At 39.4% G+C, this 24,763-nt stretch overlaps 1 protein-coding gene across 6 annotated transcripts in view; it reads left to right on the top strand.

Annotated features, from left to right (window-relative positions):
- Nucleotides 1-3,062: 3,062 nt before the first annotated feature.
- The window catches only part of spag9b (sperm associated antigen 9b), an 84,344-nt gene continuing 62,643 nt past the window's right edge, over nt 3,063-24,763 (top strand). For 3 of the 6 annotated variants that reach the window (XM_041815116.1, XM_041815115.1, XM_041815118.1), the window contains exon 1: nt 3,066-3,696. In XM_041815116.1, the coding sequence (XP_041671050.1) occupies nt 3,397-3,696 (300 nt within the window). In that variant the 5' untranslated portion in view covers nt 3,066-3,396. Of the gene's footprint in view, nt 3,697-24,763 lie in introns of all 6 variants that reach the window. The other 3 variants (XM_041815117.1, XM_041815121.1, XM_041815119.1) reach the window with 3 other exon arrangements.

The raw sequence follows: 24,763 nt of genomic DNA, 5'->3' as shown, positions 1-24,763 counted from the left end.
TTATCCGGCAAGTTTTTTAGACCATAATAATACATGAAATTTCTATTCCCAGAAACAGCAACCTCGTTGGACCTTTACGGCGCAAAGGACCATTTATGGTGGACTTCCCTTGTGGCCTCCCCCCTCTTAATACAACAGAACCAGAATGATTTCTCACAGCCAACCAGTGGAGATCAGTCAACATCAAGGAAAGTGACATCACACTAGCTGACCAATCAGCAGTGGCCCACAGCGTCTCAAACTTCCTGTTTCCTCCAGAACTCAAGAAATGCGGTTTTACATCTCCTTTGATCCCAAACAAATGCCCCTTAAATTTTAACTACCCGTGATAAGATGATGAAACTCACACATCATGCAGGTGAAATGTGCTAAGTGTCATGACAGGTATTGTTTGGCAGGATTTCTGTCAATTAGTGCAATTCAAGGCTGAAAAATGGAGGCACCATATTTGTAGATACGCCTGTTAAAGGGTGTAAAATTGTTTCTGTTAAAACATAGGGCCAACTCATCCAGCGAGTCATACTGAGAGGATTTTCCTGTTAAATAACTCATTATAATGTAGGATAACAGAACTCTGTAGTGCAGCTGGATGTTGTCACAAGCTTGTGAAAAATGAAAGACTAATCCAGTGGTAAATTTTACTGATTTATATAAATTTTGATGGATAAATCAGAGGTGTCAAACTCAAGGCCCGGGGCCTAAATCCAGTCTGCAAGATCATATCATATTTCTGTTGTAACTGGCCAGCCGGTATGAGGTCTGCAGATTACCTACAGTATGAACATGTAAACTTAACCTTTGAAAGGTGAAAAAGTAAAGAGTAAAAATATTTAGATAGAAAGTCAGGAATGTGGAAAAGAAAACTGTTTTCATTTCATATTTTCAACTATGCATCTCGCAATCAAATTTACTGTTTGACTTTTTATGTCATATTTTGACCTTTTAAATTCACAAGTTTGACTTTTTACATCAAAATTCAGCCTCTTAAACTCACAGTTGTGAATTTAAAGTCATATTTGGACCTTTTCAACTCACTGTTTCCAATTTGATCTCACCTTTTGACCTTTACAACTCCTAACTTTGACTTTTAATCCCATATTTGAAACTTTTAGACTAACAATTCAAAATTTTAACTCATGTTTTAACCTTTAAAACTCAGAATTTTGAATTTTCTGTAATATTTTCATTCTTAAAACTCCCAAATTTTACATTCTTTCTCATATATTTGCCCTTTAAAATCATTTTTTTGACTTTGAATTTTTTATTTTGACCTTTTAAACTAATAAGTTTGACTTTCTTCTCAGATTTTGAGCTGTTGCACTTGCAATTTTGACTTTTTTAAATCTGTAAACCAGTTATGATCACTGCTCAGTTAGCTTTCCCTTTTTTTTACTGGTGCAAATGACAGTTTATGGATAAATGTTGACCCTGTTAGACTCTCAGGTTAAACTTAAATTCAGAATCTGTCCCCTGTTGTGATTGAGTTTGACACCCCTGGTATGAATAATTCAAAAGTAAATTTTAGGGCAGTTCTATAAGCTTATAACAGTTTTCTTGTACTTTTGTTACTGATATCTTTTTTTTAACAAGTGAGCCTTGATTCTGCTTGGACACTTAATATTTGCAATGTTTCTTATGTTTTCTAGTGGAATTATAAAGAACATTAAGTGGTAAAAATAGTGAAATATGTGTGATTGTAGCCAGTTTTTAAAACAATAGAGCAGTTTTATTTAGCCTAAATGTCATAAATCAGTTCTTATTTTAAATGCGAGCCCCATCACAGCTGGAATTCCCTTAGTTACGCAATATTTGTGAATAATTTCTGTTGGAATTAAAAATAAAACTGGTGATACAACCATTACTTACACTAATGGTTACAAACCTTTTTTTTTTTCTCAGGCTGCCCCCTGATCATATCTAAGAAAAGCTCGCTCAGCAGGACCCACTTGGAAAAATTAAACGTCAGTTAAAATGGCTTTCATTGGCAAAATCCAAACTTAACAAGTCTACTTAATGGGTTCTCACCTAAAAGATCAATCTCTAAACTATCTATAAACTAAGGACAAAAAATATTTGCAAGCAAATACTCATCAGACTCTATATGTGTTTATTTTCTATAAAGATTGTATATGCATAGAATTTATGTTTTTCTTTTTACACATAAACAGGCCAGGAACCACTTTGATCACTTTGTTGACCTTTGCTTTTATTTTAATGAGGAAGAAATAAATTTAAGTGACAAAAATAAGTAAATATTGTAATTTCCACCAATAATATTCTAGGAGTTACTTTTTGAATTTCCAGGTATTTCAGTGAGTGCCCTGTGAAGGGTTAACTGAATTTAAGCTTTCAAAGAAAATTGCCATTGATTATTAATTTATATCTTGCCCAAATCCATATAAATGCATGGTTTCGTGTGCAAATAAATCAAAACATGGCCATGGAGTACATCCATAAGGATTACCTACAGTTTTTACCCTATCCTTCATCAACCCTGTTTAGCATGTGACGCAAGCGAGACGTCCCGAAACAAACACATGAGCTATTCATGTGATCCTCGTAAAATTCTGTTTCTGAGCCTGTGTGCGCTGTGTTCCAATGTGGAAAGTCTGAACAATATCATCGACAGCTGAAGTTTAACAAAGAAAGGCATTGTATGAAAGGGAACTGATATTTAGTTGTCGCAGCAGTTTTAAGGTGATCTAGACGGGATGTATGGTGAGAGTTGGAAATTGAAATTAATTTGCGAGACGTTTATAAGTGATGTCGGCTGTTGATTCGCCTGCTAATAAAATTGAACAGCTACAAGTAAAAGTTGCTGATAGCCTTGGGTCCACTCCCGCCCCCTTAACGTCACTTAACTGCAACTATATAAGCATCAATACAAGTGAAATTATCCTTCTAATTCAACATGACTTGTTGAGCAGATAGCAACCATCTCAGGTCAGCTCTGTTTTAATGCATGTCTTTTCATTCAGTGTTATGTTTACTATACTGGATACCCCGTTACCACTGGAATTCAACAGAATTTTATTAGTTGTCATCGCTATACCGTGTGTCAGAGTGGGTTTCCATCTTTCCGACAGACCTTGAAAGCAGCAGCAGAGCTCATCTGTTGGACAGGGAAACTAATCAGGAGCGAAGTAAGACTTTTCTGTACTGCTAGCTTCTAGGCTAGCGAGCTTTTTAAAGTCAGCCGTCCAGACAAACAAGGAGCAGAGCCTTTTAATGACGTACAGTGTCTTTTCTGTACACATTTCAGTGTCGAGCTATGCTTTAGTTAACCTGTTTTGTTACTGCGCTGAAAGTACCGAGGCGGACAGCCTCTGGCCAGCTGAAGCTTGCGGCTAGCTCATTAACGTTAGCTGGGAAATAAGTGCAAGTGGAGGCGAGAAAATGGAGCTGGACGAGGTAGTCCTGTATCAGGACGAGTCTGGGAACTCTACCATGATGTCCGAGCGAGTCTCGGGTCTGGCGAGTTCGATATACCGTGAGTTTGAACGGCTAATCGAGAAATATGACGAGGACGTAGTGAAGGAGCTGATGCCGCTGGTCGTCGCAGTCCTGGAGAACTTGGACTCGGTGTTCGCTGTCAACCAGGAGCACGAAGTGGAGCTGGAGCTGCTGAAGGAGGACAACGAGCAACTTGTTACCCAGTATGAGAGAGAGAAGGCTCTGAGGAAGCACGCCGAAGAGGTGGGTTTTTACCGAAAAACTGACAAAGTTAGATGCCACCCGGATTACAGATTGAAAACACGTAATACAGTAATGACGAACCTGATTTGTAAAAGTGGCAAGTCCCTGCAGACATGCATATCAAGCAATTAATGCAACTCATCAATCCTGAATTAGATCTTTTAAAAAAAGCAGGAAAAATTCTGTTATTCGGCACATTTACAGCCCATAAAGAAGCAGATTTTATGAGAACTATGCAGCATAAACATGGTTAATAAAGGTCTGGATGTTTCTGCATTTTGGCAGAGGAGCTGGAGGAAGTATCAGTAAAGTAGTAAGCTTTTTAAACAGGTTTGCTGAGAAAAGGATGACAATATCAGAAGTTATGCCAGTTTGCTGGAGTGTGTTGATAGTATTAGAAGCACATACTGTACTTTGGCTGTAAGTTTGTGTCTCCATGGATGCCTGCGCCTGGAGAGAGTCAGCATTACTGTTGATACAGCAACAAAGGTCATGCCCATCGCTGTAGTTCACACTGTAACACAGTGATGATCAACTGGTGTCCTGGGGGCCATATCAGGCCCCCCGAAGCTTCACATCTGCCCCCATAAGGACAATTAAATTATAGCTTATGGGGTATCTTTTTTGCCCTATAATAACCCTTAGAGCTCACAGCTATTTTTTTCACCATCATGTCCCGTATGGACTTTTTTTCTTAAAAAGCATGTAAAACATCAACCCTGTGGTGCACAGTCAAGCTCTAAAATATTTTTTTTCTCCAGGATAACCCTGGCTTTAAGAATATATCTAATACAGTAATGTTACTTACGTTTTGAATAAGTTAAAGGACTCTTAAGACAAAAGAAAAACAAATTGGAATTTGAAACTGAAAGATTTGTATTGATAACACAAAGTAAACAATAGTGACAAGGCATTTTCTCTGCACAGACTTGTTCCCCCATCTCCTCGGGACAAAACAGTGAAAAAATAAATATACTGCGACTAACGGTTTTCAAAATATCTACATATATACAAAAAAGTCGATGCACTTTTTTGCAGTCAGATTCATTTGTGCAGTTCCTTTAAGCAGTAGAGATGCAACATCTTGCTCTTGGAGGACAGCCCCTCCCACAATGCATTGTGTGTAAACATTGCCCTCAACAAATATGGCACTACCTACTGAAGACAGCCAAAGGACATGATCGAAAATGGATTAAAAAAATGGACAAAAAAAAGATGTTTATTATCGAAGCTAGCGCCGTGGATTTCATCTTTAAAGACCCCAAAAAGTCACAGAAATTCCAGGATCGCTAGAACGGCGTCCTTAAGGGCTACAGAGACATCGAGGGTAGCCAGCGAAAGACAAGAAAGTCAACTTTCAGAGGAAAAAAAGAGTGTCTATGACTTATGGTTCAAAACTTATTAACATTTTTCCAGACAGTGTCACTTCTTGTTGTATACGACAGCAACGTCCTCAGAGAGCCCGGGAAGTCAGCCAAGTTCTGGGCTTATTAGAAAATGTTCTGTAACAGCTACTGATGCATAAAAGACAGATTTAGAGAGGGACAAACCAGAGACTTCACAGGAAAAAAACAAGTTAGGGTCCACGACTTATGGTTCAAAAGTAACCAAGCAATTTACAAAGCGGCGTGCCTGCAGCACAGATCCGTGCCACGTGAGCTCTAAGGGTTGAATCGTCCCCAAAAAAACATCAATATTGAAACAGTTTTATCAGGAATGACTTGGCACCTGTCAGCCACCATATGATGCAGGATAGACACATACTCACCATTCAAATCCTAATTAAATCTGCAGATTTTTATGTCAGCTCTCCACTTCAGGTTCTTGGACAGTGCTATTTCCTGAGATTTATAAGAAAAGTCTTGTCTCCTGCACATGGTTCTCTTCAGTCAGGGCTCAGCATTGTCGTAGTGCTTCCCTGTGGCTGGCTGCAGTAGGGGATGATTTCATTGTTAATGCCTCTGGCCCATGTACAAATACAGTTGATGACCCCTGCAGTAACACCTCAGAGGTGAAGCCTTACATCAGTGGTACTCAACCTTTCTCTTCCCAAAAGCCAGAATCACAAGAGCCACTTTTACAAGAGCCACAATCCTAAATGGGAGCAGAAGTACTAGTACTAGTAGTAGTGTCAAATGGAAAGGTTTTAAGACATGCATTTTGAATATTGTCATGAATGAATAAATAGCATCAAAACAGATTGTGTTTATCCAAAGTTGTTCCTGAGGAGGACCCCTAGCCCAAACATCTAGGTCCAAGTACACTATATTGCCAAAAGTACTCGGTCACCCGCCTTGACTCGCATATGAACTTAAGTGACATTCCATAGGGTTTAATGTGATGTCGGTCCACCCTTTGCATCTATAACAGCTTCAACTCTTCTGGGAAGGTTTTCCACAAGGTTTAGGAGTCTGTAAATGGGAATTTTTGACCATTCTTCCTCAGGCTCTCAGTCTCCGCTCTAATTCATCCCAGAGGTGTTCCATTAGGTTGAGGTCAGGACTCTGTGCAGGCCAGTCAAGTCCATCCACACCAAACTCTCTCATCCATGTCTTTATGGACCTTGCTTTGTGCACTGGTGCACAGTCATGTTGGAACAGGAAGGGGCCATCCCCAAACTGTTCCCACAAAGTTGGGAGCATGGAATTGTCCAAAATCTCTTGGTATGCTGAAGCATTCAGAGTTCCTTTGACTGGAACTAAGGGGCCAAGCCCAGCTCCTGAAAAACAAGCCCACACCATAATCCCCCCTCCACCAAACTTTACACTTGGCACAATGCAGTCAGACAAGTACTGTTCTCCTGGCAACCGCCAAACCCAGACTCATCCATCAGATTGCCACATGGAGAAGCGTGATTCGTCACTCCAGGGAATGCGTCTCCACTGTGGCATGCTTTACACCACTGCATCCGACACTTTGCATTGCACTTGGTGATGTATGGCTTGGATGCAGCTGCTTGGCCATGGAAACCCATTCCATGAAGCTCTCTATGCACTGTTCTTAATTTAATCTGAAGGCCACATGAAGTTTGGAGGTCTGTAGCAATTGACACATAGTTGGTGACCTCTGCGCACTATGCACCTCAACATCTGCTGACCCCACTCAATCATTTTACATGGTCTACCACTTGGTGGCTGAGTTGCTGTCGTTCCCAATGGCTGGCTAGAAACCCCAATATAAAAAGATACATTTATGACAATCTGTATTGAACACAAATTATTTCAGAAGCAATTTCGTAGCATGAATCTGCATATGAGGGTGCAACATGCTTTAAACTATAAAGGAGGAGGCTGGAGTGGAGGAGGTGAAGCTTGCCAGCAGCAGCGTGGCCCTTCAGCATTGATGAAAGCTGGGATTAGTGAGCAGTATGCCATATGTTTGCATAATGTGAATAAAATCTCTGCTGCTGCAAAAATGAATATGTAATAATGGTATTTGGCAACTTTCAAGTTAAAGAAATATTGCAACTTCTGCGATTTGTAAACTGCAGCAGGCCATACTGCAATTTAATCTAATACTTGATTAATTGCCCAGCCTTAATAAAGGGTACATGCAGGGTCTTAAAATGAAAGAAGTTGATAAATAAATTCAGAATATATCAAGGCCTTTTAAAAGTATTAGAAATCAAGTCCAGAAGGTCTTAGATTTTGTTGCTGTTTTCATTTTTTAGATCTGTCTAGAGGTTGTGGGCTTTTGCTTTTGTTTTACATTTACTTTTAATCACAAGTGAGATTGTGATGGAGTTCCCACCAAATCAGTTTGCACACTTGTGTCCCAAGTTAAGTTTGTGATCGAGTGACTTGTTCATGTAAGTGACAGAAAAAGTTTTTCTGATATGTGGTTGGAAGAAAAGTTGTTGGAGCTGAGGCTGGACTGGTGCTTTTCAACATATTACAGGGATTTGCATATAAAAACAGGTTTTGTCCTGAAGCTTTTGCCTACTGTAAGACTTGGACAGAGTCTGTTAATGTTAGCACTGCTAGCAGCTCAGAGAAAGCTTTATTTGCATACTGCAGTAACAGATAAGACCGGCATTATCTTGACTGTATTGTCACATTTTTATCAAACAATCTGCACAACATTCATAGAACTGTCAGCAATGTAACCGGATCTTAGATATATATTTAGAGGGTCTTGAAAAGGTCTTTAAAAGTATTAAAACTGATGTCAGATTTTCTGTATGTACCCTGAGATTTCACATGTGGGTATTTTGTTGTCTCTCTCACACATTCCCCATGGTAATGATGTATAAATAAAATAATTAGACAGTTAAATAGCAGTTAAAGTCTGCTAACTATGTGGGAAACAAATTTGTTGATGTGACTTGCAATTCATAAGTTCTTAAGACTATATTTCCCTTTCCTACATTTTTTTTTGGCTGATTTAATCTTCCAAGTAAGGCTTAAAAGAGCCACATCTAGTCACAGAAGAGCCACCTGTTGAGTGTCACTGCATTAGATGTATGCAAACTAGGAAGTGATTTGTCGGGTGTTTGCTTTATGCTGATTTTAACAAATGCACATCATGATGAGGCGTGTCTAGCTGCACTTCTATTTGATTTAACCCATACCATATTTTGTGTTGACCTTAACAGAGCAGCCTACTTCAGCACATTTGCAGTTACCAGGTGAAGCTGTGGTCTCAGTTCAAATATAGTATGTTTACAAAGTTTCTAGATCATTTCCTTTTAATTTCTTCCACCGCTTTAGTAGATGCTGCAAAGTGGAGTATGCTTTTAAAAACTTCTGGTCCACAATGGTTGTCTGTCTAGTGTTTAATCTTGAATGCAGACTAAGCCCGAGTTAAATCCATGGTACAAACAGGCACACTGATGACATGAAAGCATTGCATCCACACTTCTATGTGTTTGTCTGAATTCATTACTAGGACAAACTCTTGACTTCAGTTATGTTATGGTGCATGTGTGAACTGGCACCAGCCAACTGCAGGTATTTTCTAACAGTATCAGGTGAATTTGCTCAACCGACCAGCTGCTGGGGCAGGCAAATAAATATAGCAGGTTGATTCTGTGAGAGTAAACAGCATGAACTGAATCTTGGCTTTCTGCTTAGCACTGACTTTATTAGCAGAGCCAAATAGGCCTGCATGCTCACTGATCAAAGAGCCTTACCTAAAGTTAATATTACTGGAAGAAGCTAACAGTTTGTGTTAATTTTGGTCAGTCCTGTAAAGGCCACTGAACATTTATTCTCTCTCTGATCCTGTCCTGGACATGCCTAAGTAGTGCTGAAAACACCCTGCTGTATTTAAAGGTCACATATTTTACACCTTTAAGACGAGTTTATATTGGTCTCAGAGGTCCCCAAAACATGCCGGTGAAGTTTGTTTCTGAAAAAACAGTCCAGTTCTGGATTTTTGCATGTTTAAAAACCCCTCTGTTTCAGCCCTGCCCTAATGTTAATGAGCTGTCTGACCCCGCCCCTGACTCTACCCCTCTCAAAAAGGGTTGGATGTGGCTCTCCTGATCCATCCCTCAGCTGGCAGTTGAGAGGAGGGCGAGATTTTCTTCCAGGCGAGGAGCGCCAACTGAACCTGGGGGCGTGGCCAACTCCCCACATGACATCATGAGGGGAAAATCTGAGAACAGCGTGTTTCAACACACATATTCAGAAAGATGGAGAAAGAGAGGGGATAGGGAATTGATTTTTCAGATTCCTGAGGGAATTCTGGACAGGACAGGGGCACATATTTTTGTTAGAAAGTGTATTATGCATAATATGTGCCCTTTCAACATAAGACATGAAGAAATAGCCTTATTTTATATGGCAACAAACAGCACTCAGATATTCTAGCATAACCTTTTTGCTAATTCCCCTAGTTTAATAACTTAATTTGTATCGGAATTTTAAAATCAAGGATTTACAAATTGCTTTGGCGTGTGCAGAAGCAAACAGAAGAACAGAATATAACATGCCACTGGTTATCTTGAATCTCAGTTGAGGTTTAATTGCAGAAAAAAAGTAAACATTAGATTTTTAGGAACAAGACAGAGAGCAGCAAGTATTTTCTCTAAGAACAGTCTATAACTTGAACACTACAAGCCTCAGCTATTATACTAGATCTCATTACATTATGCTGCTCGGTAAAATAAAAGTGACTGGTGGATTTTTGATTCCCCAACTCACCCAAACTGTCCTTCAGTATTGTTGAGTTTCAAAGTCAGAATCAGAAAACCTTCATTTTTTCTCCTTTGGGAAATTTGGTCAAATTTAAAGACTAAGTTCTGTCAGTTAAAGTGAAAATATAACCTCTGTCACACCTGTCAGATCTCAGTATGGTAGCCACAGTAATAATTTTAAGGTGGTATCACTTATAAAAATGTCAGTCTGTTGAAGATATCCCTAAAAGTTCCTTAAAAGATTCAAGAAGTTCAGTGATCAGAACAAACCTTAAGCTTACCAGAGTAATATTTAGTCACTTTTGCAAAACTTAAGCTTGAATAAACTTTGATTCTTACAATCCTACTCAATATTTTTTTTTATCAAATTATAACAGAGAAAACAGACTTACTGCTGTATTACGCTTCTCCTGCAATAACACATGGATGTGAATTTTTTTTGCCTCTCGTCTGCCAGTGGAAGTAGAAACAAAGGTGTAATGGGGGGCAGATGGTGGCAGTGTCAGAGCTAGGGCAGTGAATCAGTGCTCTATGTTTACACATCGTGCCTCTTATGCTGCCACAACACTGTGACTCTGTGAAACCACACACTAGGCTACCAGTATGAAGCCATTGTGGATCATGTGTGTTAGTACCAAAGAGGATATGACAGAAAAACTTTGTTACAACGCCGCTGCAGAACCACAATACGTAGGGTCTGATGATTTTCAAAAAAGTAACTGTTTCTAGTTGCAGAAATAGCATCCAATCCGTGAACAAAAGGACCATTAGGCCTCAAGTTGTTGGTCGAAGTGTCATCACACAAAAATCTTATTTGCCAGACAGTCGTAGAGAGAAAAAGAGAGAGAAAGAGCAAGGCTGGGCGATCAAGAAGGAGCACCACAAGCTCCATTGTAGAGAAAATACTTTTTTCTGTTTCACAGCAATTTTGCTGTCAAAAACTTAGCAACATGTCAACATGCAGGAAGGTGCATGTTTGCAAACAACACCTAGAGCTTCTTGGGCAAAGAGAGGCTGTAGAGGAGCGGGGGGGGGGGCAGTCTGGGGGTTGTTTACATTTGTGGCTTCAGTCATGACCATAGCTGAGGGTTGGGAGGTAGCTGAGACAGCGCAGCTCCTTCGCCACAACAGATTGGCACAACAACCACAGGGCTGCCGGTGCTTCAACAATCCCACAGATTTTTCCCTGACTTGTAAACAAGACTCAAGAGATACTTGAACCGGGCTGGGCGATTATAGCAAAAATCAAAATCCTGATTAATTGGGCTTTTTACCTCGATTACCATTAATGAACGGTTATTCCACCCCCAACCTCCGACTCTGGTTGTTCTGTAAATATTTGATTAATTTCAAAATGAACAACTGAGAGGAAAATGCAGAGATGATCAATTTATGGTTATTTATATTGAGACAACTGAAATCAAAATTCACAGCTGAAATGAAACTACCTGGCTGCCTGTTAAGTGACTACACAGCTAGTAGTTTGTTTTTAAGGGTGTGGTGCATTAGCAGAGAGAGATATTACAAGGGAAAAATATTAAAATAATTGACATGGCAGGGTTTTGTTGGTTATGGGCTCTAATGTTGGTTTCGATTATTTTTTGATTAATTGCCCAGCTCTACTTGAACTCCTTCACCTGAGGCAGAGGCTCCCTCCCAGGAGGAAAATGCAGAAAATAACTGCATATTTGAAATGTGTATTTCTCAACTTAAAACATACAAGTAGCATGAATATTGCAAAACCTAAAGATTTTACATAACTGCTTACAAAATAACTTAATCCTTTCCAAAATATATATATATATTTTAAATAAAGGTACATTTACAAAGTGCAATAGTGGCACTATTGTAGGCCTTTCTGCAGGCATTTCTCTTAACCTTTCAAGTTCAACTTCATACAAAAATAACTGCAGCTGTTTATGCTTTTATGTAATCGTACAGTCATTGACATTGCAATTGCGATTAGATGAATTGTGCAGCACTTGTACAGACCATATTCATTTTACTACTACTCTTCTGTTTTCCAGCCTTTATTAGTTTAATTCAAGCAAAATTAGAAAGGGCAAACTTAATATTTTCTGAAAAAAATACCAGTCCATAGCTGATCAAACCTCACGTAATGCTAGATAATAAAAACAGGAAGTTATTTCGATGACTGAAGGCTTGAAAAATCCTCCTACAGTCGGGTGGACAGTCTGTGCGGTTTTTGCCACTCCTCTGTTTGGCTGAACTTGACGGGGAAATGTTGTATGACAAGCGCAACAGGTCACAAAGCAGCGTGTTAATAATTTATGTGATGTCACAACGTGTTGCTAAAGCACTTAGATCTGTGTGCCACGGATTTTCCATTAGCATTTCACAGACTTAGATTTATCTTCTTCTCTCTGACTGCTGTGTGTTAAATTCCTCATTCACAGCCTTTCACTCTCTCAGGCAGACATGCAGCTCTCATACTAGTGCGATCAATAATGTTGTTATGCTGGAATGATGTCATATGTCTGGTCCTTGAACATCCTCTCTATAGGAGGGGTCAGCCTCAGTACGGTAGTGTAGGAACGTGAATGAACAATCACTATTCAGGATGTGGCATTTACGGCTATAGGAAGTCCAGACTGAGTCAGGATGAGGTCAACGGACAGAGCTGCTCAGTATACCAGCTCTCTTATTAGTATTAGTGTAATAAGACCAGGAAATATATGGAGCTGAGTAAATTCAACTAGCTAGATGATGCAGATTAGGCTAATGTTTGCATTTTAAGATCAGAGTCAGAAGCCAACTAATTCACTGCTTTCATGTATAATAAGGGTGGTGAAAATGACGACTGATTCAATGAACAGACCTTTACATTTTAAGGATTTATGTTGATTTATCTTGTTTTTGAACGGCATTTTGTCTTTTTTTTTTTTTTAATGCGTTGTTTGATATTGGCTCCAAAGTAGAGCTGACTGAACTGAGTCGGTTTTCTAAAATGATTTTATATATTTGGGGAAGTATGATAATAAGAAAACCAAGCCTGCAGGAATGAGGGAAAATGGAAGAAAGTGACATTATGATACATTTTCTTTCTGCTGTTACAGATGCATAAGTAAATAAATTTGTGTTTGGTAGATTATTTCTTTGTTGTAACAATGCTTCCTGGCAAAAATATCTTACACTGTTGGGAAGCCTGTTTATTTCCTTTATAAATGGCGTCTCCAGCCTGGTCACACACTGCTGTGGGATGGCATCCCATTCTTCAACCAGCAATTGTCACAAATCAGCCAATGTGGTTGTGTTGTTCACTCTGGCACCAACAGCACGCCCAAGCTGATCCCACAAGTGTTCAGTGGGGTTAGGGTCAAGACTGCTGGCAGGACATTCCATCCTCTCCACTCCCAAATTCTGGAGGTAGTCTCTGATAAACCCCGCTCTGTGGGGGGCGAGTGCTGTCATCTTGGAGGATAGAGTTTGGTACCAGACTGTGGAGATATGGGATTGCCACTGGTTTCAGAATCTTCACCAAAAGATGCCACTGTGTCAGCGCAACAATCAACATAGCATTCCCTGTGTCTTCTCCACACTTTGACCCTACGATCAAACTCCCGCAGGCAGAATCTGGACTCATTGCTGAACATAACAGTCCTCCACATGTTCAGGTTCCAGTACACGTGTTGCTGACACCAGCGCAAGCGGGCCTGACGGTGAAGGGCAATCGTGGCAGGCCTCCTAGCAGCCCTATGGGACCAGGTATTGGCTGCATGCAGTCTGTTGTCTGGGAAGAGAGCCGTCAGCCATATCATTCTGCAAACCTTGACAACAAATCTATAGAAGACAGCCTACGGTACCTAAGTGCTGACAGGGGGAGGAAACGGTCTTCTTGGGACGCCCACTTTGTGGCTGGTCTCTGACATCCCCTGTTATGTGGAACTTGGCCTTCAACTAGGGCTCACTCCAAGTAATGCTGCAACTCAATTTTGCTGTACAACAGCTTTGTTGCCCTATCTCATGGACCCTATCCAGATCAGTCAAACGTGGCATGCTGGTTCTTGAAGCAGACAGACTGTAGCAGGACCCATGCTCACAGGTGCTGACAATCAGGCACCTGACTTTCAGCACCTGGGGGTACCTGAACCACAAAGCAAAGAGTCACTAGCAACAGCATAATAAGCTGTTTGGCATTGGAAGAGAAGATTTGGCAGATTTTTCATGGTTGCAACCCGCATACTCATCTCTGCTGCTCATCCCACGAAAGCATGTTCCTTACAAATGTGGCATCATTTAAAGGGAAATAAACAGTTGTTCTAAAATTCTGTTTTCACTTTGTTGTGATAAGTACTAAGTGCAGATTACTGAGACTGAAGCACCAGGCTGTAAGATAAGAAAAATGAAAAAAGTTAAGAGGGTCTGAATGCACTGTAAAATCACTCATGGAGGCAAATCTAAAACACATTTTTGTGTAAATGAATCTCCTGCAGTGCATTGCAGGGTTGTCTCAGTGTGGTTTCCTCATTTCAATTCTAAATAAAAGGGGGAACAAAATAATCTTAGACTTTGATCAAACTCAAAGCAGGATCAGCAGTTCTCTCAGGGCTTTTCTTAAACCTGCTCCGCTCATGTTTGCAGGTCAAACATAATAAATACTTCACATCTTTGCACATTTGCAGTAGAGTGAATAATACTCACATCTCCTGAGATATTAGCTGAAAATAGAGACCTGTATGATATCTTCAACATTGTCATTTTCATTATAGTGAAGACACCTGTGCACCCTGATGCAGACGCTGCTGATGTGTGAATATGTGCTCACACATGCGACACTACAGTGCCTCAATTTTTAACTTTGAGTCTGCTAAATTGAAGACTATTTAAAGCAGACTCTCCTCCAATAGCTCAACAGCTTCCTACTCAGCTGGGGAAAATAATAGCAGCTCAGATGCTAAGCTGCTCATTTGGGTAACAGGTCACTCTTGAAGCAAAAGATTTAGATTGATCTTTCCAAACAAACACATTGTAAGGGGTAAGTCCGGTCTTTGGCCGCTGCAGGCCCAGAGGAATACCTCCTCATAGTAGTTAGTCTCAGCAGAGCAGAGGAAAAGGCAAGGCAGGAAATTCTTTGGGAAAAACAGAACTTCCCTCAGTCCTTTTGTCCACTCATAGGCTGCACCATAATGCCAGTTTCTTAATCATTTTTCATTGTCGTGGTATCTGTTAAGAGACAGCTCCTTGTGTGTGGTAACACTCTGGAGCAGAGCCTCATGTGACACGAGTAGAGCAGCACGAGAATAAAACACAAGAACAAAGATGGACGACATTTAAGAGACATTCATAGCTCAGGAGCAGTAACGTGTCTTTGAATATCCCTTGGTATCAATCAATATGATAGATTTAATGCACTTGCAATTCTTTACAGCTGATTGATGTATGGTATAGGGCTGGGCAATTAATCAAAATTAGATTAAATCGCAGTAAGGCCTGCTGCAATTTTCAAATCGCAAAAGGTGCAATATTTCTTTAACCTGAAATTTATCTCAAAATACCAGTTTATGCAATCATTCAAGTGCCTTTTTTAGAATAGTCTACAAAAAATCCACCTTTCATCATTTTTATACGTTTTTCTTATTGGATATGAGAATGGCAACACAACAATTCAGTTTGCACTGCGAGCCAAAATCATCACAAATAGGTATTTTTTCAAAATTGTTCAGCCCTAGTTTAGTCTAGAAGTGTGTTGGTTGTAATGTAGACTGCTTTATTGCTTGTGTTTGTTGGAAAATACATAAGATAAGGAACTTGAGGAAAAATTGCATTTCAAATTGCAATTGCAATGTTGGGTAAAAAAAAATCGCAATCAGATTTTTTTCCCAGCACTAGTATGGGAGGAGCATTTTGTAGATGTTCACAGTTTTACATGTTTTTTTTACTGTTGACCAAGGTTATGCACAGAGATGAACAAATGCATCAGGTTGATTTGACGATTTCAGTCCTCGTGACAAACAGCAAATAATGCTGCATGAACAGATGTTAGTAGCAGATTGTTATCAGTTGTATCAATTAGGGATACACAATATTGGACTTTTTGCCGATATCCAATATGCCGATATTTACAGATTAATTTTAGCCGATACTGATATCGATATTTAAATATGTTTTACATAGGTCTGTTGGTCCAGCCTAAAACTCCACTAATTTATCTGTGTATATGGCCAAATTAGACATTAGACAATTTAACATAGATATATTGGCAAAAATTTTGATATCTGCCGATACTGATATCTGGCCGATAATATTGTGCATCTTTAGTATCAATGTAATGCTGGTATCAAAACCACCTAACTACTTATTTAGACAAGGTTTTTATCAGGTAGAAAAAGGGACCCCTGCATCAACTATGATTGTTTTTTGAGAGACATGAGAGAAAATGTCAGCAATTTCAGGGTAATGCACCAATGAATCATGAAGACATCCACATTGGTATCAGCTCAAATGTTATTTTAAACATTGGTGTTGGTATTGGCCCTGATTTTTACTATTATTGCATCCTTAGTTAACAGATTCTGATCTCCAACATCCATTCATCAGCAGTGGTGTTAACAAGGGATGGGGATCGGTTTTGTGTTTTTAAAATACCCGAAAATCAATAACATTTTAGCTTATCAATACCGCTATGGAGTCTCACAGGCTCTGTGACGTAACGCCATTTTAAGATACAACTGGTGTAAAGAATACATCAGTTCCTTTAAGGGGAAAATAAACTAAAAGCACATCAATATTGTGTGTCACATTAAACCAGAATGTCTTCAGCTGTCGGCTTGAGGTAAAAAGACTCCGCCTGTGAGTTGCATGCACTCATATCTGCCTGCGCTGGGAGGAAGTGGCACTCATATCCCTCTCCTCAGCTGCTTCAGGACAGTTTTCATCTTCAGCTGCTCAGATTATTAACGCTTAAAAGTGCTCCAAAACTCCTGTTTGTTATCAATATTAATCCAGTGGAAACGGCATAATTGAAGTTAATTAGCGAACATAACTGGCTGAAAGACGGAAAATATGGTGTGTTCAGGTAACCTCAGTAAATTAGATGTCTATATTCTGTGTTATGGTGTGTTCATTTTTATTCTTTTTTATTTTTTTATTCATTTTTGACGAGAAACTTCAGTAAATACAGTTTTGAATATGAAGAATGTGTTTGCATTTGGGGGATATAAAAAAACATGACAGACTGAATCATAGCTTTTTAACTCAAGCTCTACTCAGCTAAGACCACTTGTAGTTTAGATATTTGTCCACCAAGCTATGGACAAATATCAACAGTGTTATCGATAAGGACTCGGATCAATAAGCACTACCAATAAGGGTATCAATATCAATAAAAAAATGAATGATCCCCATCCCTATTGTGCAGTTAGAGTGAAAAAACAATATTGTCTGCTTAGAGCTTATGTTGACCGTGCAGCAGAATGCAGAAATATCTTGCAAACTTTCTAGGGATCAGAAAAACTATTCCACCTCTGTGTCACATAATAATAAATAATATGGGCTGGTTCAGACTACACAAATTCAGACAGATTTTGGCCTGACTGCAACGTCTCAGCTCATCATCAAAACTCAGTCCAATTTTGAGCATCGAGTAAGACAAACAGCCTTGTAATATGACATAATTATATTAAAAACGCATCCAAGATTCTTCTCAATGACTCTACAAGACTAGCATGTCTGAATTTACCTTATATGTTTATCTAGTTTGACACCCTGATCTGAATTAAACAACGTGAATCCTGACACCTACCTACATGAGAGCATTTGCTCCTTATCTTTTCTATCATCATTTAGGAGAGTCCCTACTCCTTCTCATGTACATGTTATTTTATTTATGCCATCACATGCACACTTTAAGCTCTATCTGAAGTAGACTCAGTCCATGTTGGCCTTGTCTTAATACATCCATAATTGTTTCTTGTTTGTGAGGTCCGCTGTAATAACATGGAGCGCTTCTGTTGTAGAGTGATTGACTCTCTTTGTGTGGACGTGTGAACTTGCACGGTCAGGATCACTCTCGTAGTGTGGCTAGGCTGTCGTTCAAGACAGGGCATGATTTTAGGTGCATAGTCTGACATGGTGCTGTTCTGAATGACCAAAAGAATCATCTGAGCCTGCTTCTGGGTCATGCTCCATGGGGGATAGCCCAGGTTCATGTCCATCTGGCGGCTCCTTCCCCACATCTCTCCCTCGACTCTCTCATCCCTGTTTCCGACTCTATCCACTAGGGCTGGGCAATTAATCGAAAATAATCAACACCGCCATTTTAAGCCTCTAACCGACATAAACCCACATTGGCAATTATTTTTATTTTTTCCCTTTTCTTGGAAAAATTTGAATTTTTACGAAAAACATTTTCATTTCAGCTGATGTGTGTTTTGATTTCAAATGTTTCAATAAATAACCATAAATTGTTAATCTGTGCGTGTTCCTTTCCGTTGTTTGTTTTAAGATTTTAAAAATATGTACGGAAGAAACCGAGTCGGAAGTTAGGAGTGGAGTAATCGTTCGTTAATCGCAATCGAGGTAAAAAGTTCAATTAATCATGATTTTGATTTTTGCCATTATCGCCCAGCCCTACTATCCACAGTCTTCTCTCTCTCCTCACTCTGGAGCTTTTAAGCCCAGTACAGACCAATTGTTTATTTTTCACAGTATTGTAATAGTGATTTAATGTTGGGATTATTTTAGGCTCCATGCACAATATTAGATAAAAAACCTGGGGATGAAAGATTTGAAAAAAAAAAAAAACTAATTGTGATCTCAGCTCATAAAGCAAATTTGATATCAACTGCTTTACTTAAGGCATGATCATTTTGATGTTATCATTTTGATTAGGAAATTATAAACATGAACAGGAAAGTAGGATTTTTTTAACTATTTCTTAAAAAAAAAGACACTTAAATGTATGCATAATGTGTTGATCAAAAAATTAAATTATAAAAATTAAACAAAATAAATTATAATTATAATTAATTAAAAATGATCAAAGTGGTATTTTGACATGTTTCAGCCTAGGGAAATACTGTGATATGAAAGTTGGAGCAGTCAATTATTGTGATTTAATCTAATTTGTGATAAATTACCCAGCCCTAGTCTGAACCGAGCCGTTGCTTAAATCAGGTCATCTGATGATGCTGTCTGGGATTCAGTTCAGCAAACAGCTAACAACTGGTTTCAGGATGCTGCAAGCAGAGAAATGTGAAAGGAAATAAAAGTTTTATTTTGAAAGGCTATAAATGCCAGCACATATTTGTTCATAGCTGAATATTTCAACACATAAAATCATGCTTAAATTTTAAGGAAATGTAAGCTTGTAAACTCTTCTGTCCCCTCCATTAGCTGCACAAGTAAGCAGGATGCATGGTGCTGTTTGGTCAAATACATGAGAAATCCAAGGCTGTAGCTTAACCTGTCTGTGGAAAATTACCTTCATATATCAAAGTTATAAGATGAAGCTGCTATTCCAGAATTATCACAGCGCAGCCCATTGCAAACAGCTGCAACATGCAGCTCAGCTTGAAAAAAGGCATTTGTTACTCTTAAATAAACATATTATCATTCCTTTAACTGAACACGGTGTTTATCACTATGAAGCTTAAGTGTGAATGGTCAGAACGGTGCAGATGCAGGATGGATCGGGCACATGATATGCTTCAGGTGTTGACAGTAGTGGATGAAAAGCACTGTGGGAGTGGGTGGTAACAGTCTCAAATCCAGTGGGAGTGGGACTAAGAAAAATGTCCTGCACATGGCTCCAGTTGGATCTTGGGAGGATTTTCATGTAGACACTTGTCTTATCCTTGAGCCCTGCAGGAAACACTCTGGCTGAACAATGACAATAAAGTAATCTTGCTGGTATGCATTTTTTCCCTCCAGTATTACTTTTTGGACCTTTGCCTTTATAGGAAAGGACAGCTGAAGAGAGACAGGAAATGTGAAGAGGGACTGGGGATGACATGCACTACATGGTTGCAGGCTAGTAGTCAGACTGGCTACCAGTGTGTTGAGGACCGGAGCGTCTGTATGGAGTGCCTGCCCTGCCCACTGAGCGAAAGCGTGACACTAAAGAGGAATAAAAGGTAGCAGAAGTGAAGCGAATGCTGAATGTTAAATGAAGCTTGCCATATTTTCCTTTAAGGGAAGTTGACCATAACATTTTACACAAAATACACCACTTTTCACATTGTTAAGCAAATGACGTTTTTCTCTTATTTTCTAAAATATTAATGCAAATGACAGTCAGAGTATTTTTCAAGTCATCAGCTGTTAGAGCATAATTCAAATGTTTTTGAACAAACTTCATAATGATAACCATTATTTATTTAAAAATAAAAACCTCAAAACGCACTTTTCCACATTATTAAGCACAACAGAGTTTTAAAACATTTTTTTGGTTATAAAGAACTGAAAATGGTCATGTGTTGAGTTTGCAGCATTAGGAGGTCATATTCACTGAAATCAAAGCTATTTCAATCAAAAACATCTTAACAGGCCAAGTTCCATGTTAACACAGGAGCCCTTCTTTGATATCACCTTCACTATTCTTGCATCCATTGAACTTGTGAGTTTTTGGAGAGTTTCTGCTAGAATTTTTTTTGCAGGATGTCAGAATATCCTCCCAGAGCTGCTGTTTTGATGTGAACTGCCTCCCACCCTCATAGATCTTTACCTTGAGGATGCTCTAAAGGTTCTCAGTAGGGTTGAGGTCAGGGGAAGATGGGGGCCACACCATGAGTTTCTCTCCTTTTATGCCCGTAGCAGCCAATGACACAGAGGGATTCTTTGCAGCATGAGATGGTTCATTGTCATGCATGGAGATCATTTTGCTACGGAAGGCATGGGTTCTTCTTTTTTTTTTTAGCATGGCAGAAAGTGGTCAGTCAGAAACTCTATATACTTTGTCGAGGTCATTTTCACACCTCCAGGGACCCTAAAGGGGCCTACCAGCTCTCTCCTCATGACTCCGTCCCAAAACATGACCCCCCCTCCCCCTTGCTGACGTCACAGCCTTGTTGGGACATGGTGGCCATCCACCAACCATCCACTACTCCTCCATCTGGACCATCCAGGGTTGCATGGCACTCATCAGTCAACAAGACTGTTTGAAAATGAGTCTTCATGTATTTCTGGGCCCACTGCAACCGTTTCTCCTTGTGAGCATTGGTTAGGGGTGGCTGAATAGTAGGTTTATGCACGACTGTAAGCCTCTGGAGGATCCTACACCTTGAGGTTGGTGGGACTCCAGAGGCACCAGCAGCTTCAAATACCTGTTTGCTGCTTTGTAATGCCATTTTAGCAGCTGCTCTCTTAATCTGATGTATTTGTCTGTCAGAAACCTTCCCTGATTATGTCTTTATCTGCATGAACCCGTCTTTGCTCTGAATCAGCCACAAATTTCTTCACAGTACGATGATCACGATTAATTTTTCCTGAAATATCTCGTTTTCATTCCTTGTCTAAGGCATTACACTACTTGACACTTTTCGGCAGCAGCAGAGATCCTTTTTCTTTCCCATATTGCTGAAACCTGTGGCCTGCTTAATAATGTGGAACAGTGCATTTTGAGGTTTTTATTTTTAAATAAATAATGGTTATCATTATGAAGTTTATTCAAAAACAGTTGAATTATGCTGTAATGGCTGATGACCTGTAAAAATACTTTGACTGTCATTTGCATAAATATTTTAGAAAATAACAGAAAAATGTCATTTGCTTGATAATGTGGAAAACAGTGTAATATTATTGAAATAATCTAATTAAAGCATTTACTTAACTTATTAAGGTTTTATTCCATGAAGAATCGAAATTCAAGCTATTTTTGTCTTGGCTTCAAGAGGTGATAATATAAGTTGGAGGATTTTCTTTATGTCTAGTCTGGTAATGTTATAAATATCTTCATATAAGTTACATGTACAGTTAATATTATTATAAATAAATTTCCTCAGTGTTTACTGTAAAGGCGTAGTAGAAAAAGATGGAAAGGAGAAATGAAAGAGAGGAGACACAGAGTTTTTTAGGTTAAAGGATGAGTGAAAAAATACCCTGGCTCCTAAGTTAAAATGCGTGCACGCCTTCATCATGCTCCCATGATAAACAAGGTCCACTTTACAAATATCAGATAATCTTTGGTACTGGAGAAGCAGAGTTCAGTTTGTGGCCAGCTGAATGCGAGTGTGTCACACATGCATAAACACACACACTCATTCTGGCTAGAGAGGGGGAGAGAGGAAAAAAGTGATCTGATAGCCGAAAGTATAAGCAGGGTCAGTGGTATTATTCAGCTGTGAGTGTAAATGAACATGTCAGCTTCTCAAGACTGAAGTCTGGCTTCAGTGTCCGCTTGTATCTCGCTGCTGACGAGTTAACAGCAGGGTTACCCCTGAATTGAGCTACGGTGCTGCAGCAGACAAACAGGCCTCCCCTGTGTGTCCTCGTTTCTGTCAGGACTCTGCAGCAGAAGTTTAACACTTTAATCAGTAGTGTTGGGCATAAATGCTCATGAGTTTATACATGTTGGGACTAGAGCTGGGCAATCAATCACAAATTAGATTACAATGCAATATGGCCTGCTGAAATTTTCAGATTGCAGAAATTGCAATATTTCAACTTGAAATGTGTCAAAATACCGGTTTAATAAATCATTTTTTTGCAGCGACAGAGATTTTATGCACATTAAGCAAACATTCAAGTGCCATTTTTTTATAATGATGTACAGAAATCCAAAAACAAAGCAAATGACATCACGTTTGCAATACAAGCAAAAATGGTTAGCCCTTCTATCTAAAACTGAAGAAACCTGGCGTTACTTTACGAGAGTCATACCCCAGCTGTGATCAGCTGGTAGCAAGCCTTACATCCCCCACCCCAGCCGCCTCCTTCATAGCTTAAAGCTTGCTGCTTAGATTAATGCTACTATGGAGTCACTGCTTCGGAAATTCATTGTCTTTGATATACATGGTCGTATTTATGGAATTATTTATTGCTTGAATTAAAAAAAAATATACACAAGATTAACCAAAAAAATTATCACATATTAAATCGCAATTGCAATATTTGGAAAAAAAAAAAAACGTAATTAGATTATTTTTGCGAATCGTTCAGCCCTAGTTGGGACACAGCAATGTTGCATCTGTCCTGACCATTATCCTGTATTTTCTTTCTGTGTCATGTCTTAGTCACTGATTTGCATGCATCTCTGAGTAAAGATTGTAATAAGGTAAGATGGCTCACTCCTTATCAATCTCTGCGCTGGAAAACAATGCAATTTAGGCCCTCAGCATGGAAAAATGCATCCAAGAATCATCAACAAGAAAATCTGTTCATTTATAAAATTGTCATAATGAGGGAGCAACACACTTGAAAAAGGCACTTCCACATTTGCTCTGGAAGCGGTCCCAGAATGCACATGTGCCCTGGAAGAAAACAGAGCTGTAGCACAATTTCGCCAGTGTTGTTTTTGGTCAGTTTTTTACCTCAAACTTGCTAAATTATGCAGAGCAGCTCTACCGCTGCACTGAATAGCCTAGCTTCCTTGATTGGCCATGGGTATGCACACTGGAATAACTGGAGGATAATGCCCCTACTGTTGCCAAGTACCTCCAACCCATTGTCAGAAAAACCAAAATATCCTGTTAAATGAATGAGTTTTCTTTTCTGGCCATATGCTGCTCTTATAAAATTGACCAAAAACACCTTTGAAATACCAGAAAAGAAAACAAAAACTTGAATGGTGAGAATTAAACCCAACCAAAACCAATTATGTAAAACATGGTGAGTTTATTTGTGGGTTTACTTGTATTGCATCCCCTGTAGTTCATTAAAAAAGCTTTTAATATACCATTTGTCAATAGTGTAGTGCAACAACTCCACTCCACCTCACCAGCAGTTACTTTACTGTGCCTGTAGGTGCAGTCCACCAAAGTTACAAACAGGTGCAGACTCTAGTTTTTAATTTAACCACTGTAACAGTCATGGCCCTTGGCTTAACACTTGTTTTAAAACATGCTAATTTCTCGCACCAAAAGAGGTTGCATGGTTGCTTACATCCATATTAAGCTGTGTAATTCTAGTGAATAATTCTACTGCAGGAGTCTCCTTTGCATCTGTGGATGAGATCTCGGTCTTGTTTTCCAAAAGTCCCAAACAACAGCCCAGAGCCAGACACACTGAGGAGTTGATTTCTCTCTCTGTCAATTGAGTGCCAATACAGTGGAGCCCTGTCTGTGTGGGTGTGCTCACACTTGCTCTGGAGCCACATGTATTAGTGTGTGTTGGCACTTAGGGACAAAGGCAGCATTATGCATGCAGTGTAGGGGGAAAAGTGCAGAGTGCACGTTAAAACGCCGGGACACTCATTCTCTGGAGCGTTGTCATATGCACAAGCCTCCCTCTCGGGTCATATGATGAGCAGCAGGGTGAGATGGGAAGATGTTAGGAGATGTCCTAATGAGGCCATGTACCATCCAGTTAGCTAGTCTTTGATGGTTTTGATTGGTGTAAATAATGCATTTCCCTCTGCTTTTTTTTCCTTTCTGCTGTTTGAAGTAGGCAGGAACTAAGTCCAATGACTGGTTTAACCAATCTTCATGTTTCACTTATGCACCGTTGCAGATTAGTGGGCACACCCTGCTGTCTGCAGTCATGTCTTGCAGGAAGTTAATGCTCTTAGCAGATTTACATGGCAAATGCTACATTACTATCAGTACAGTAGTCCTTAAGAAGCTCCATTCAGATTCCCCCCCCATAAAGTCCCTCAACCTTTGACCAAAAGCCTCAAACCCCAGGTGGCTGAGAGAAAAGTACATATGGAATAGTTTTTGCATACTAACTCAGGCTCAAAACAAAGTGAAAAACTATCTCACTACTCTGCTTTGGCTCCAGATTTATTGCAAAACCAGTGTGAATCTGTATCAT

The sequence above is a fragment of the Cheilinus undulatus genome, linkage group 20, assembly GCF_018320785.1.
Source record: "Cheilinus undulatus linkage group 20, ASM1832078v1, whole genome shotgun sequence".
NCBI classification, from domain to species: domain Eukaryota; kingdom Metazoa; phylum Chordata; class Actinopteri; order Labriformes; family Labridae; genus Cheilinus; species Cheilinus undulatus.
This window is presented reverse-complemented; position numbering and strand designations above follow the sequence as displayed.